Source organism: Trichosurus vulpecula, chromosome 5 (genome assembly GCF_011100635.1).
Source record: "Trichosurus vulpecula isolate mTriVul1 chromosome 5, mTriVul1.pri, whole genome shotgun sequence".
NCBI lineage: Eukaryota > Metazoa > Chordata > Mammalia > Diprotodontia > Phalangeridae > Trichosurus > Trichosurus vulpecula.
Window position 1 is genome coordinate 15,753,491 of NC_050577.1, and position 17,208 is coordinate 15,770,698.

General features: G+C 40.6%; 1 protein-coding gene across 5 annotated transcripts in view; it reads right to left on the reverse strand.

The window, feature by feature from the left end:
* TRA2A (transformer 2 alpha homolog) overlaps positions 1–15,290 on the reverse strand; it is a 28,784-nt gene extending 13,494 nt beyond the window's left edge. The window contains exons 1-3 of one of the 5 annotated variants that reach the window (XM_036759646.1): positions 15,037–15,259; positions 2,020–2,330; positions 1,604–1,737 (exon numbers count right to left, since the gene is read on the reverse strand). Coding sequence is in view for 2 of the 5 variants with exons in the window: in XM_036759643.1 (XP_036615538.1) it covers positions 1,604–1,737; positions 15,037–15,072 (170 nt within the window). In the remaining 3 variants the exon portion in view is untranslated. Of the gene's footprint in view, positions 1–1,603; positions 3,815–15,036 lie in introns of those variants that run through there. The other 4 variants (XM_036759643.1, XM_036759644.1, XM_036759645.1 and 1 more) reach the window with 4 other exon arrangements.
* Positions 15,291–17,208: the final 1,918 nt, after the last annotated feature.

The window sequence follows — 17,208 nt, forward strand, 5'->3', positions numbered from 1 at the left end:
GGCCCCGTGGGTTTTGTATGGGTCTTTTTTTTTTTTTTAACACTTCACAGGTTATCCATGCAACACACAGGCAGCTGTCTATCGGTTATTGTCACCAGCCTCACACCAACTGAATAATCTCATCATGTCCCTCAGAATGATATTGCTCTCTTCTGCTACACCTTCTAGTGTACAGGCTATTACTGAAAACATCCCATAACTTATTTAAATCCTCTGGAGTTTCTCCACTTACTGAGAAAAATTCTCTTTCTGATGCTACCCACAGCCAGAGGACTTAGGTTCAAATTACGCCTCCGATGTTCACTACTCGCCCCACACAAAGCACACGCCTCCTAATGGCTTCCATGGCTTCCGGGGTCCCTCACAAGGCTAACTCTATGTCCGGTCTCATGACCAAACACCACTTCTATTACCACAGCATTTCCAGGTTGCAGAGGCTACAGCACAGTCCTGGGATTTACTAAGGGAAGGTCTCCTTATCTCTTCCCAGCAGGAAACCCAGGACCTTCTTATGTGCCAATCCCACTCCTAACTGGCAGGAATTTTGACTTGCTCCATTTCCAAAGTGGGAAAGTTTTCCCCTTCCCTGAAAAAAGCCAGCAGCCCCTCAGAACAGAGGGCTCACGTACTGACATTAGACTTAGAGAGGGCCCCCAGTCACCTTAGACCACTACAACCCAGAACTTTGGAGCTCCAGCCACCAGCCTCAGCCACAGTGGCAGCTAAGTCCTGATGCCCAGCATGGGTCCCTCTAGCAAACTTTTCTTCTCAGATCTTATGGCCAAATATCTTTAATCCTATGTCAGTATTCAGTGGAGGATGAAATTTTAGTTTGCTCATAAAACAAAAAATTGCAAAAGGAAGGGGAAAAATCCTCATTTTCAAATAAACTGGTATGCTTTTATCTAACATGTTTCAATTTTTTGGTATTTCAATTATTTATTTGTTTAAGGAAAAAAAAAGGCTGTCTCTCCCTCAGAGTTTTGACCTGTTCCATTTCTAACACTGGACCAGTTTGCCCCTCAAGCAAGCTGATGACACCTCCCCCCAACTTCCCACTGAGTCTGGACTGAGTAGGATTAGCTTAGCCCAAAATTCGAAACTCCTGAGCTCAAGAGATCTGCCAGCCTCAGCATCCCCAAAAGGTGGGACTACAGACAAGTGCTGTCACATCCAGGACAGTTCTCTTTGTAAACAGCAAAAGCTTCCTAGATGTTTGGTAAATGAATAAGAAATTTGAAACTGCATAAAATATTTAAGGAATGCAGGTCAAGCATATTAAGGTTGATTAATTCCAAATCACTCTGGTACTACTTTATAAAGAGATAAATTACAGATAAACACCCTTTAAACTACAATCTCCTATTAATTAGGCAAGGGCATTATCAAGGCTGTTAATTATATGCCAAGTATACACACTTTAAAAATGCTCAATTTGATAAGATGAACAGTTTAGGTATCTTCATTCACCTGAATTGGAATTAGTCAAAAAACATTCTTGCCCTTGAAGTATTAAAAACAAACAAACAAAAAACAACAACAACAACAAAAACACCAACAAAAATCAAGTCAAACACCTTGAGTACAACTCAAGTACACTTACCTGGACTTTGATCTCGATCGAGAGTGGGATTCGGAATGTTTAGAAGCCCTTGATGGACTACGAGATCCTGACCTGCTCTCCGATTTTACACGAGCAGGACTCCCCGCTGGAGATTTTGACTGAGAGCGAGACTCCTAACAAAGAAGACAGTATTACAAATGGCAGTGGTCATGTAGATGCCTAACACCTAACATTTAAGTACCATAATTATATTATATTGATTGCTCCTGAAAGACAAATGGTTAGGCAACACCCTCCAGAAAAAAATTTCAGCTCATTAATAGCCCATTGTTAATACTGCATACTGTCCTCAAATAATTCCCTACTTGAACCAGATCACCAATTCGCTATTAACTAAGCAATCATGCAAATTCATCTACAACTTGATCATACAGACACTGGAACATAAACCATACATTTACTTAACCTAGGACCCATTCATTCTTCCAGATTCTTTTAATTCTACTTCACTCGTGCTTTCTACTTTTCTTCATTCTTCATTGAGTTTTTCCTTTTTCATACTTCGTGTATTCTTCCCCAATTCAAACAATTCATAATAGCCTTAAAAAAAATTCAAGTGCTTCTATCTGACCAATCTTCTGTTCAATTTTTTCCCCCATTCAATTTTAATTTTCTGATCTTTAATACTTTTCATTAGCCTTCTTTTATCTTGATTTATCTTCCACATTCTTGGAAAAAACTCTTCAATTTCTTCACGAACATTAACCTTAATGGAAAAAGAACATTTAGTATATTTAAGCACGTGGGGATTATAAAACTCTGCTGGAGTTCAGAATGTTATCTACCAAATGGAAAAGCCAGCAGGTAAAGTGCAAATAACTATTTTATAAAAAACAACTTTTAAGTCTTTAAAATTGTTTAAGAATCTAAATTTTAACATCAGAATTTACTCGAGAAATCTAAATGCTTTTACCATACTCAAGTCACCCTCCTCCCCTTTTGGATTTCATCCCTAACCTTTATCTGGAATTTCCCTGAACCTTAAAAGGTGTATATAAAGTCAATACTACAGGCTAATTAGAATATGGGACTAATAAATATTAAACAGATTTTTGGTGTGCCCTGATAGGTTTCTACTACTTCATTATCTCAGGAGACTTAATAACCTGTAAGCAAGCTTTCACTATTCCCAGTTATAAGATCAAACAGCTTTTAAAGCAAAACAGCCTGGTCAGAATTGTTTGCATGCACCCCTCCAGATCCACACATGATAACAGAGGAGTAGTAGTCCTGCTACTACCACTACTTGCACCAGACCTATCTAAAGCCACACTTTACAAGATACATGCAAAGATTCAAAGAGGTCCAAACTCTCTAACAAAATTACTGGTTAACCCAAACAGTCCCCAATTATCACTACTCTGAAAAACACTAAGCTGGGTTAAGAATAATTTTTAAAGCAAAACATCCTCATCAGAGCACGTACCTACCTATCCAAAGCCTTACGTTATAACAATACTAATATTACCACCACCATTTGTACATACCTATTCGAACTCACACCTTACAGGATACACGCAAAGATTTAAAATGGTCCGAAAACGAATTACTGCCTTATCCTTCAACTTCTCCTAATTTTATTAAATTAATACACTTAAATATTAAAAAACATTCAGTTTATACTGATATAAAATCATTTTTGTTACAGTAAACAAGCAAACTGAGAAAACAAGGGGAAAAGGCAAGGAATTTCTAATTCCTTGCTGAAAACTCCATTTTGAAAATTGTCAGTGATGTGTGTGTATGTGTGTGCGCGCGCGCGCGTGTGTGTGTAGATAAGCAGACATCTTCATAATACTCTTTCTTTACTACCTTTGATTCAAAGTGGACATATTTCAAAAGTATGTATAAATCCAAACTTTGCAAAAGCAAGTGATTTAAACTGCTCCATGAAGTTTATTTAAAATAATCCTATAGTATATCCTTTTGTGAAATGCAAAATCCTTTTAAAAGGCACCAGTCTTCTGTTTAGGTCTGATTTTTTTTAAAATGTTATTCAGACCATATATCCAAAATTAAGGGCATCTGAGTCCTCTTGGTTTAATTATTCTCCAACCCATATACCTCTGAAATGAAGTTCTTATAAAAGAAAAAAAATTAAAGTTAACTTTAATAGTTTTAGCCTTCTCCTTATTCAGAGAACACATATTACGATGTACTTCTCAATAAATAACATGAGATGGGAAAGGAAGAATTTTATCATTAAATGGCAATTTGGTTTCTCTAGTCTATGTTAAGGTTTGAAGATGAGTAATAATCATTCCAATTTAATAAGAATTCTATAGGCACTTGAAGCATGACTTTATGTAAGGCATGGGATTATCAGTAGTATGTCTCTATTACATGACTCAAGTGTGTCTTCCTTTTATGAAGTTGTCTTTCTATATTTTTCTTTCAAGCTTTTCTTCTGATTTAACTTGAAAATCAGAGGGAAAATCAACTAAAAGTCCATAATAAGTTTAGGACAATGTTGTAATCAGAACCCTGAGGTCCTGATTTGAAAGTAATGAATTAATCAGCATCTATTACAACTGCCCAAAAGTAGTTATCATACTCTGAATGAAGAAAATAAAAACCTGAATTTCGGTTTTCTACCTTTGCTTCTCATTTAATTACTGGCTTATTATAACAAATCTTCCACCTTCTTTCACATCCCCTATTCTAGTTCCCATAACCATGAAACAAGTATGGGTACAATTTCATTCACTGAAGTGGCAACACAGCAAGCATTTCAGAAACTAAGACTGACTACAGCCACAGCATGGTGTGAGGGACAGAGGACTGGTCTATGAGTTGGGAAGAGCTGAGGGGTTCAAGTGATGACCAAGAACAGGTAACAACTGCAGTGTCTCCTTGGCAATATTCTATGACTATAATTTTGATAAAAGTTTCCACACCACAATTCCCTATGTGAATGGATCTCCCCAACTTCTACCCCTTCAAAACAGAATGGTTGTATTTTATAAACACACCTCTTAAGACTGAAGTGTCAGAGGCTGGTAAATTAACTATGCTTGTGTAAATTTTAAAAGTCTCTTTCTCTTCTGATATACTTTCTTATAAACTAGATTCCTTACCATAAAATTAGCTTTGTAATGCTACTAGTCTGTCCAATATTAAGGATATGTTTCAGGTATTAAAATTATATGCCTTAAATTATCTTCTGCAGTACTTTTGTTTTGTGCTATATGCCAGTGGTTCTCAAAGAGTGGTCCAGAGACTTGTGAAGGTCCCTGTGACAGCTTCAGGGGTTCTGTGAGGTCAAAACTGTTTTTATCACAATCCTAAAACATTTTAATTTCTAGTATGGTAAATATCAATAGATATCCAGGGGTGTGCTGGAGTCAGTTCCTATTGGCTGGTTGCTAAATATTCAGTGTGAGCACTTACACCTTGGAAACTGGCAAATTAAGCCTTGATTTATTGTTTTGTTCCTTGTCTAGACTTAAGTGGCAGAGAAAATGTTAATTTGTTATGTAATGTTAAAGTATGTGATGTCTGTGGAAAGCCAGTTCTTATTTCATTCTTACAATTTGTGAGGTATTTTTTTTTCCTCTTCCCTTACAGGATAAACAGTTTAGTGACTAAATGCATATGAATCTGCATCTTAGGTCATTGCTTGTATTCAGTATCTCACCTTAGTAATCTTGCAGAAGGGTTATTTACTAACTGGAAAACTATCAAATTTTTTTCCCCATCAGGATTACTGTGCTTAAACCAATAATTTAACCAAACTTAGTGACAATTTAAAATGTTTTAAACCTTAATTTTCATATTAAAAGTTCTCTAGGAAAAAAAAAAGCAATGGTGACTATTTAGCATTTTATCAGATAATAAAGTTTCACAAAAATTTATGACAGTTTGGGCAGATGTTGAAGTTTGGCAGGGTTATTTTTTTTTAAATCCTTTTATCAACTTGTTAAGGCTACTTCATCTTCCTAAACTTCACATCCCAGCATGCTCCTTCCCCATCATGTTCATTTCAGGTAGATCAACTTAAGTGTCTAGCTAATTACATGCTCAGTTAAGAAATTACCCTCTTAAACTATATTATTGATTAGAAATGGCCTTCCCAGCTGCTCGGAACGCTGTCTTCTCTGATTATTCCAAATGTTTCTAAAAGGCTCTGAGTTTTCCTGAACTGGTCATAAGAAGACCTTGCCTTCATCTTTCTCATTCCCTATTTGAACTCAGAGCTTTCATGACTGCTCCTCAACCATCCCAGAGGACACATGGTTAATTTTATCATCCAGTTGTCCCTATACCCTTTACTAACACAGAAACCATAAACTTCTAGAGAGCAGAAAGTCTATGTAATGATTATTTTCATATGGTATCATGGACAATGGTACTTAAATGCTGCTGCAACAAGTATAGAAAAAACACTGCCATAATCAAACTTATTGAAAAAGAAAAAAAAACTCATGTGCCAAACGAAACAATATTTTGTCACTGGCCTCCAGAAAAACTTAAGCAATAACTAGGTGAAGTAAGCATTTTTAATCTTACACAATATAAAATATGAATAACTTTTTATAGAATGTATTCAAACATTTTTCCCCAAGCACAAGTTTGTTACTGTTTAATATAAATAATTGGGCTTAATTTAGTTAATACTAGATTAAGCTGTTCTGAATAATGAAAAGCTGTGAAGCTTTAGGTGATACTTTCACTAAATATGCATAAACAATTGGACCACAGTAAGCCTTCTATAAAAAGCTAGTGATAATCATCATTCTAAACTCAGCCTACAGATGAAAATGGTCTGATTTTGAAATCTTTTTTTCCTAAGACACCAAGATTCCTAACATTAATAGTGAATAAAAATTGAATAAAAAACCAGAAGGACCTTCCTACCCCTTGCTTCCAAATTAGTTAAGACTAGCGTTTAAAATATCCAAGAGTAGCAGTTTTTGCTTGCTCTTAAAGAACTCCATCGTCAGGAAGCTACTTTAATAAATGCTTGATTGATATTGTCTAAAAATATTAAATATGCAGTCCTGTTGAAATAGGCGACCCAAAAATTAGATGGTCAAATGAATGCTGTCACTAATTATATCAGGTGTCCAGTCAGCAGTAAAATTAAATGGAACTCAAATCTACAGGAATATGTTACTTATAGCACAGGTTGTACTAAGAAGTTGATTATGAAAATACTTAGGAATGCAAAAAAAAATCTCACTGATTATATATATTTTTTAAAAAGAGTGTTCTAATAAGATGCTCCAAATCTCTCTCAAAGAAGAGAATACTATACTAGAGACACCTGAGAGATTTCCCTCTACGGTCTTCGACTGCCTTTAACAGTCTAAAGAAAGAACAAATGAGCTTTCTCCCAGTCAAGATAAGACAGGATATCTCCCTCTATCTTTTAAATCCCTTAGCTTACAAACGAAAAGTCCTTGGCCCCACTTCTAGGATCCCATAAGAGGTTACTTTATTAAAGACTGTTTTTTTTTTAAACAGAACCTACCAGAAGAGAGCCCCTTCCAAAGAACATTTTCTTTGCCACTCTTTGGATTGAAAAGTGCCCATCTTCTTGCCATTCAATTTTTGAAGATGCAGAGTAGGTTTAACAGTTTTGTTTTAACAGAGCTTTCAACTGACAACCATATCTTTACTTTATTAAAAAAAACACCAAAATTTTTTGAGGGCTGGGTCTAACTCGCTCAGAGTGGAAGTACAAGGGTCACTTCACTGCCTAACATTGGGAACTTTGGCGCGAGCCAGGTCACCCCTCCTCAGGCTGCCCGGGCTCTCCAAGTTCCCTACACTGGTGACACTTAGTGATATCACCCAATGCTGCAACTCACTGCAGCTTGGAACTCCAGATTTCAAGAAAGCTGGCAGCCTCAGCAGCCCAAGTATCTGATATTATAATAAGGAGACACCATGCCTAGTTTTTACTTCTCTTTAAAAGAATAGTTTCTCAAATTATGATTCTGTAAATGTGAATTTCCTTTCATTAAGCTTAGAGCTCTTTGCTGTATTTTACTTTAGGGTGAAATTTCCCAGTGTACTTGTAAGAAATTATCCACATATTAAGATAGTGTATGTTGGTTTATATTCTGGAATTTGAAAAGAAGTTGTGAAAACAGTTGTCAAAGAATAATGATTGATGTCATAAAAACAGTATCATTTTTCAAAGTAACAACTTGTCTAGGACTGGCACTTGTAACATGAGTCAGGGCTACACCAATATAACTACTCTTAAATTAGGCAACACTCAAGTTCTAGCCCTAGGGAGAAATCTTGAGTGTGCTTTCCAAACTTAGCAGCTACTGCATCTTCTGTAAATCTTGAAAGGTTAGCAGGGGATGAAATGGCTGTAATTTTTTAAAAAGTGGACAAACATTAGGCAGTCATAGGAATTTAATGTGTCTGCCCAAAGGATCCAGAACCTTTCAAGTTTCCCCATTCTACTTGTTTTCTCTTCCACTTCTTTTTACTCCGTTCAGACTCAGAATATTCTAAAGGTCACAGGAGCGGTTCCTACAGAGACTGGCATCAGAACCATTCCTTTTCTAATTTCAGTATTTTCTGCTAAAACTGCAAACATTAGGGAAACCAGGCATCCTACAGACAAAACAAACTCCAATCGTCAAATCAAACGGGAAGGGAAGAACCCTACACTCCACTTCACAGTGCTCCCTCTCCCTACTTTTTTCTGGTGTTGCCTGGTCCCTGTCTCCATCTCCTTGTTCCCACTGTCATCCTCTTTGGGATCTGCTAATTCTGTGAAATCCAAAAGATGAAAATCAGTCTTAACACACCCAGCTTGAAGAGGCACTGGACTAGATCCTGAGGGTTTTAACATTTTAAAATAGGAAATGTAGTTGATGCAGGGACAAACTTGCTAGCAAAAAGTTGCCTCACACTCTCAGGCCAGCTTTGAAAAACTACATGAATTGATTGGGGGGGAGGGGGGGGGGAGGAAGGGAAGGATGAATGGGTTCTAAGGGCACTATACAACTGCCCTATAATTAATTAATTAATTTTATCTCATTTTAAAGAATGGCTTGTTTCTCCCCCCCACCATCCAGAGATAACTCTTTTGCATTTTTCTCTGAGGGCACCCATTCCTCCTAGGTCATCCTTTCCAAGCTCCTGAACTTTACTCTTTCTTTATTGAATCTCATTTTAGTAAAGTTCTGGGCATAAAAACAGTTAAAAATATATCCCTGACTAATAATGCAAAACTACAATCAATAACTGAGACTCATGTCTGCTCCATCTGAACTTGTTTTACTACTGCCCTCTCCAAAATCTAACATGTTCTCTTACCAAAAAGAGGCAAAGATTTAATAAGGGGATAAAGATCTGGGCTTTTAATGTGTTTCCAATTAGTGCATGTTTACAAGGAAATGGAAGCATGGAGAGACAACATTAAAAGATCCCACGCCTTTCCCCCTACCAAAAGCCCATGTACCTGGTACCTGCCATAAATAATGGCATTTAAAATTTTGAGAATACAAGTAAACCAAACATAAGCTCAAACAAGTCAATTTACAGATTAGCAAATGCAGTTTGTGCAAATTATTTCTTAACCTGAGGAAAAGGCATTTCCCAATGCCAGTTTGAAAAGTTATTGTCTAAAAAATAAACTCTTTTTTCAAAATTGAAAAGATTAAGGCAAGGTTAGCTTTTGTATGCTTCATGATTTTAAAAGCGTTGAGCCTTTTTAAAAATTACTTTTAAATTACAGTAGCAATTTATGATAAACACTGTAAAATAGTTTCAAACTATTTTTTGTGCTCTGGAAAGGACTGAACATCACCCTACAACACTTCAAGCAACAAAGAAAGAAAAGAAAATTCTCTTCCATTGCTGGCTTTAGCTACCACAGTTCTTCCCCCGAGAAATGCTGCTTCATTCTCCATCAATTTTGTTTAAGAATCAGAGATGAATTTAACTAGCTCTGCTCACTTGGTTGATCAATTTGATTGCTGAGTTGCACAAAGGAGTATAGGCTAGCCATGGACAATGGGAAACAATATCTGATATTCTAAGAAATTAATAATCTCCTGATTCTGGCATTCAAGTCCCTTTTTAACCTGCTGTCCACCTATCTTTCTAACATTTCATTTCACACACACTCCCTTTGTATGCCTTCTTCCTTCTTTGTGACTTTCTCCCACATGCCTTGAAATGGACTCTTCTGAAACCTCTGACCGCTGAAATCCCTCCAAGGTGCAATCTGGATGTCATGAATTGGGTTTGCTTTAGGGGTGGGAGGCATTTGAGCATTATTCACTCATCTTCAGAGATGACTGTCATCTAATCATTAGCTCTCAATCAATTCAATAAGCATTTATTAAGCACTATTCCAAGCTCTGGGGATACAAAGACAAAGCAAACAGTCAGATACAACACGCCCTTAAATGTATACAAAATAAGTACAATGGAATTTGTACTTATTACAACTTACAGCTATAGAGGGATCAGGAAAGAGACTACAAGTAGCGGTGATATGAGGACTGAACTTTGAAGTACTAGGGATTCCAAGAGGCCAGGGAGTCTTAAGAGGTATAACTATATTATTATTTCTACTTGGAAATGATTATAGTGTAAAAAATAAAAGGGATTAATAAAGTGTAAAATATCAACCTCTTCCCTCACCAAATCTTAAAGGTAATTACTAGCAGAAAAATTGACTTAATTTTCCCCTTTACTTTCCTCCTTCTTTTTAGTCATTCTAACTGTTAGAAAAAATTGGTAAAAGGGGAAAATGGACATGGATTATCTATCCATGAAAGTATAACTCTGGTAAAGCGAAGGATTTAGGTTTGGCTTACAATCCTCTTTAAACAATACCCAAAACTTTTTTAACCAGTCCATTTCCTAATATTCACCAGAATAAATAGGTATAAAGATGGAGAAGCAAAAATTGAATTCAGCCTTTTGACTAATCCTTTCTTAAAAAGGCATAATTAGTTTATTAAACTAAAATCAACTGTTACATTTTAGGTTTGTGAACTTTTTTTTTAAAGGCTAATCTCCCACAACTTCAACTAATAATCTATATTTAAATGAACTTAATTAACATCCCTAGTCTCCCAGCTGTAGTACTTTTGACTCCCCAACAGGCCATTTCACCTCTTGGATTTATTTCTATTAAGGGCATAATTATGGCTCCTGAATTGTTAGAAAAGTCTCACACCTCCCTCTACTCCCACTGCCAATTCCTTACTAAGTCACACTCTCCCTCATTTCACTTCAATCCTGAATTTCTGCAATAGGCTCCTTCCTACCTTTAATCTTTAACCCATCCTGCACACCACTACCAGACTAATGTTTGTTATAGTCCTTTCACTTTTGCTATATTCTTTTCACTCCCCTCAATTCCAGAGATCAAAAAGACTCTCAATTGCCTACTACCGGACTGAGTCCAAACATTCCAGTCTGCCTGCCACTCAAAGTTCTCCATGACCTTGCAACCTTATTGGCACTACCATTTCATTTCAATCTGGTCCCCTTATTGACACCTGACATTCATTCTCCCTGACTTTCCAACTATCAAAATACTTCCAACATCCCCCCCAACACACACACAGAAGGCCCAGGTCAAATTCCATCTCCTAAGCAAAGCCTTCCCTAACTACTTGTAGTTTATAAAAGAAGCAATATGGCATGGTGGTAACAGCACCCAATACCTGGTATCTGTTTCCAATTGTGCCACTAACTGAGTGTAAGTTATTTTTTAAAACTGCCTGAGTCAAGTCACAATCTCTCTGAATCTCATCTCCCATAAAAATAAGGGGACTGGACCAGATATTAGGACTCGAAAAATTGTTGTACATCTAGGAACCAGCTCAAAATTTAAAGCTGGAACAATTTTTCACCTTTCCTAAAAGGAAAAACAGTAACAACCAAATAAAAACAAACAACAAAAACCAAAAAACAAAAAAAGGTCTCCCAAAGTAGTGGCAAACAAGCACCTCAAAAAAAGGTTTTGGAAAGGTCTAAAGAAGGCGCTTCATGCCCTGGACAAAAAGCTCTGAGGCCTCTGAAATCCTCATGTCCTGCAGCTCTCTCCCCTCCAGTTCACCCAGAACTTAGCATGGAATAGGTAGGTACTGAAACAGAAAACAGAGGAGCCCTCAGGCAGGTCTCCAGTGAGAGGAGAGTGGAGCTGTCCAGTGCTGATAACAAAAATTTGAACCCTCATTACTTGGGAAAAAGTTATTTCTGTAGTTTCAACTACGAATGTGCAGAAAATACACTGTCAAGTCCTTGTTTAAACAATCTGTTGGGATCCTCGTACCTTTAAAATTCTACGATCTCTGCATTTTCAGAATTTCTTCTGTATTCTATTCATCTGATTTAGTATTTGATTCTAAAACTGTCCTGTTTCCTTAAGATTCTAAATTTTTTGTATCCACCACAGCACCTTTAAGTAAGCAGCAGGTGCTCAATCAACTTTATTCAATTGTTAACTGACTATTGCAAAAGATAAACATATAAAATAATTAATGTAGTTGGTAACAAATTTCACTCAACCATATTTCCCTTCCTAAAGGGCTTCTTTCACCTGGTCTTTCAAACTGAAAAGAACATTTTCACCTATAATGGGAAAATTCCAGCTACTATATTCAGCAAACTTAACATTAAGATGTTCTTCATACTGGTCTTAATGACTCTGAGAAACCATAGTGCCTTCTATTTTGCTTTCCTTCTTTTTTTAAAAGGAAACTCATTTATCAATTAAAGGGGAAAAGCTCAATATCTTTTTCTTACCTTTGTAGGAAAAATACACACTTAGCCCAACAGTAAAAATAACAAATATTGCCAATGATTTCCACAATTCTTTTTGTTACGATAAAAATACAATGCTTCTCCATTTTTCTACCCCTCAAAGGAAGATTTATTCCTTCACTGTATGTGAATTATTGGTTGTACCTAAAGCTACAATTGCCCTTTCAGAAAACATTGTCCTCTTGAAATATTCAAGCTCAAATCAGATGCAACAAATTACACTGCATTACACAGTATGACAAACCTCACGGGGTGCCAATTTGTGATCTGCCACTAAAAGGGCTCTCTGTTGTAAAAATATGTAGATTTTACAGGAAGTGCTAGTTAAAATAAGTCTAATAAATAGAAAAATAGCAAAACCTCAAAGTTTTCTTGGTTTACTTCTAGTACACCTGTGATACCTTCCAAGCTCCTTTTACTTTTATAGAAACTAGATTTCCATTTTTAAGCTATCCTTTAAAGAACAGGAACAGGAACTGGTCTGGTGGATTTCACCGGCCTAGAGAACTTTAGGGGAAACTTCAAACTCCCTCAACAACTTAAGTCTTGAGAGCTGTCCTAGAGAACTGAGAGGTTCAGTGGCTTGCCCCAGGTCAATTAAACCCAAGTCTTGCTAGCTTCCAGGCCAGCTCTCTAGCCACAATACCCCTGCTGTTGCCTCCCATAAAATAGAGAACAAAAGGCCACTGTGCTATCGGGGTTAACTATTAAAAACAATGAACTAAAAATCTGTAAGGTATATAATAATACTTCACATTTATATGGCATTTTAAAGAGTACGGGAGTTTTGCAAAGTACCTAGGCAGAATCTCATTTGATCCTCACAACAATCCTGTAGAGGGATAGCATGCAAATTCTGAGAAGAAAGGTAATTTTCAGCTTATTGTTGTCACATTAAAATTAAAGTTGAGTACAACTTATTGAAAGTGACAAAAGAATTTTTTCTGTTATTACAAATAGCTGTAACATTGAAAATGTAAAACCTCAAAAAACCCACTTTTTCATATTAAATTTAACTTGTCAATGACTACTTGTATTTTTAGCTAGGCTAAAATAGGAAGGTACATATAGTATCTCAGGTTCTCTCACAAAAGCCTACAAATTATACCCCCAAGTTACCTGAGAGGAAGACTTCTCTTCTGGAGATGAACTATTAAGGATCTTTCATTTTAAAATAGTAAAATGAAACACTCTGAGTGTTGGGTTTTTTTTTTTAAATGCAAAGGTTAAGGGGAGGGATGGTGGGAGGGTTTGAAGAAGGAAGGGTGGGCATAAGGACCCATACTAAAAAATTCCAAACTTCTTCCAAACAAAAGGAAGCTAACATATAACCTAACTACACCCCCCCCAAGGGGTTTTATTCTACAATGAGTAATCAAACATGAAAAAGACTTGGGAATACCTAGTACGGAATAAAATACAGATAAGCTATACAAAATTGATAGTTGCATGGTATAAGTAAAAATTTTAAATGAAAAGTTAAAAAAGTAGAAACCATTATTCTCTGGGTTTGGGTTGGGTTTGTTTGTTCCGATAGGGGTGGGGGGGTGCCCCAATACCTTATGTCAAGTTATTCTTATGCCAGGATCCTTTAAAATAATTTTAGTTGTTTTGTCAGAAATACTGTTGCTAAAATACTTACACAGAAAATTTCTCAAAGAGTCAATACACTACCAAAATAAGCAGTCTCCTAATTTTTCACCTATGTATCAGAAATGGTCCATCTGACTTAAATATAAAAATGCTCTTTTAAATCTTCCCTTTTAAGGAAAAAACCAAAACCCTGAACTGACCTGATTTGAGTCTATGGGAAAGCTCGGTACAGTTGATTAGTGTGGCCTGCTGTGATGGAATCCCAGCTGTCACCAGTGGCATGACCACCCTCTGGGAAATGACAATGTCTAAGACTCGCTACTCGGCTGGATTGTGGTGAGGAAGGCGTTTTTTAGCCGCTGCATATGAGTTATTACTGTGAGAGCCGTTCTCGGCCGCCGAGCCCTGCACTGCTTTCTGGCCCACGTGAGGAAGCCCAGCGTGCGTTGCTTAGGGACTGTTTACGCTCCGAGCGGGGGGAGGCGACTCCTGCGCCGGGATCTGGACTCTCTAAGTCTGGCTCAGGCTCCCGGGGCAGCTCGCGGGGGGGTCTCTGCTCTGCCCTGGCCCGGCTTTCTAGGGGCCCCCCATCCCGGCACTGCCAGCTTTCTCCTCTGGAGCGGGGGTCCGCCCCCCCCCCCAAGGACCCGGGCAGCCTGCGAGCCTCGGCTCCTCCTCGGCCCCGGGCCCGGCTGGGCCCGCAGCCTCTCGCCTCCGCCGTTCCTGCGCCCCACGAGGCCGGCGTCAGTGCGCAGAGGGGGCCCGGGCGGAGGCGAGGGCTCGGGGCGGGGAGGGGGCGAGGAGGAGAGGGTGAGGAAGGGGCGGAGGGATCCCCCCACCCCGGCCCTCCCCCCCACCCCCGCCAGGCCCCGCCGGCCTCAGCGGGCCTCGCGCAGCCTGGGGTCGGGCCTCCGCCGAGCCGCGGCCTCCCCACCACCCTCCCCGCCTCGGCCCCCTCCCCGGGGTGCCGCCCCGCCCCGCCCCCGCCCCCGGTGCAGGCCGTGGCCTCGGCCTGGGCCTCCTCCGCCCGGGCGCCCGCCCGGCTCGCGCCGCTTTGTACTCACTCTGCCCTCGAAGTTGTTCTCCTCGACATCACTCATGTCGGCCGAGCTCTTCCCACCGAGGCTCCACGAGAGGCAGGGCTCGGCGCGGGGCCGCACCGGACCGGACCGAGGGCAGGGGGCGGCGGTAACGGCCGCTCCGCTCCCGCTGGCTCCCAGGCTCGAGCAAAATGGCGACCGCCGCGCCGCCGCGGCCTCCTGCTCGCCTCACCGCGCGCGCCGACGGGCGGGGCCAAGGGAGGGGCGGGGCGGGGCCTGCGCGTGGGGGGCGGGGCCTGGCGCTCGGCGACGTGAGACCCCGCCCGGCCACCGGTACCCGCCCCCGAGCGCATGCGCGATGTGGGCCCACCGCCGGAGGCGGCATTGTGCGGCCGGCGGGGGAGGAGCGAATGGGGCGGGGCCGGACCGAGCTCCCGGAACCGCCCACTGGCTGCGCCGCTGGGGACCGCGGAAGGCGGAGTTCCTGCGCGGGGCTGTCCAAGACCAGCCCTCCACCGGCTTTCTGCCTGATCTCCCGCACTTGGCCCTTCCCTCCAGCCTTAAAACAGAAAGGTCGGTCCAGCCGGAGTCCGGCTCCCCGCAGGCATCAATTAACAAACCTCTGTTCGCTCTGACTTGCAGATTTTCCCGGTCCCTCCTGCACGCACTTGGTGCCTTCCTGTTTTGGGTGATCGGATATAGACGGATTCACTCGGTCAATGGCTAGCCATTTACTTCCAGTCCCTCTTGCCTTTCTTTTCTTGCCAGTTTGCCTTTCTCTATATCCCCAGGAGCGCTTGGTAAGTAAGCACGTAGGTGCCCAGTGCCAAGCCCAAGAATGCAGAGAAAAACCTTCCCCGGCCAGATTGTTGTGCAGGCGGGTCTGGCTCTCGGTAACCCCATCCAGGGCTTTCTTAGCAAAGATTCTGGAATGGTTTTTACAGATGAGGAAACTGAGGCAAACAGGGTGAAGCGACTGGCCCAGAGTCACACAGCTACTAAGTGTCTGAAGCCAGATTTGAATTCATGAGATGAGTCTTGCTGCTTCCAGGCTCAATCCATCGTGCCCCACGCCTAGCTCTGGCCAGAGCTGAGCCTTCAAAGTGAGAACTCGTTGGTAGAGCCCTCCGCTCCCAACAAACCACTGGGGCTCCCAGCGGTCTGTACTACCATCTCCATTTTACAGAGGGGGAAATTGAAGGCTGGAGATGCCAAAGCGAGGCCACTCTCCCTGGGTCTCCTAATTAGGGAGCATTGTTGATGTAACGAGTAGGTTCTGAAAAGTTCCGAGTTTGACGAACCTTAGCGCAGACCTCCTCATTTTACGGAGGAGGCGAGTGGAGAGGGAGGTTGAGTGATTTACCAAAGCGGCAAAACTTGAATTGATTGGTTTAGTATAAGATGGGTCCTTCAAAGCAGCAGTGTCTTTGCGAGCAGAAGTTATTTGAAGATCCCTGTCACGGCTGACCAGCAGCCGTATTATGTAGCTTGTTCTACCTGAATGGGGGTGGGGTGGGAGAGCTGAAGGAAAGAAAGAAATTGCATCTAAGTGCTTTTTGACCGAGGCCTCTTGTTTCTGCAAAGGAACGATCAGCTGTGCTAACCCCTTTTTTCCTCTTTGAGAGCATCAGGACTCAGCTTCTCAGATCCCCTGCTCGCAGTTAGGGAGTAATATGAAACAAGGGTGGAAAGGCTGATTGCGGAGGCAGGGCTGCTGAGTAGGTCTCCTGAAGCGCTCGGTATTGGGAAATGTGAGTGTCCAACCAATTAATTCAGAAGCGATGGGAGGTAGGAGAGAGAGTGTGAGCTTCGGTTCTGGAAACCTTGGCTCAAATCTGCCCTGAGCCGTGTGCTGTGAGGCGAATCACTTCTCAGATTTTCTCGTGCTTAATCTGTGAAACAGATAGTAATACTTTCATTGTGCACTTCGGGGAATGCCTGAGAATGACGGACCTTACAGCTGCTAGAGAAGTAGAAGTCCTTGTTATATACGAGAGCTCATTATTCCATAAAATCTAAAGAAATTTGTTTTGGTTTTAAATGGAGAGTTTTCTCCTACAGAGCCCAAGCGGATCGCATTTTAGGAAGTCAAAGGATTCTCTGATGTTCTTGTTGAGAATGTCCAGGCTACGTAGGGCACAAAGGCCCATTAATTTAATCTCTCAAATGCCAGTTGATGACTGATGGCCGGGGCAG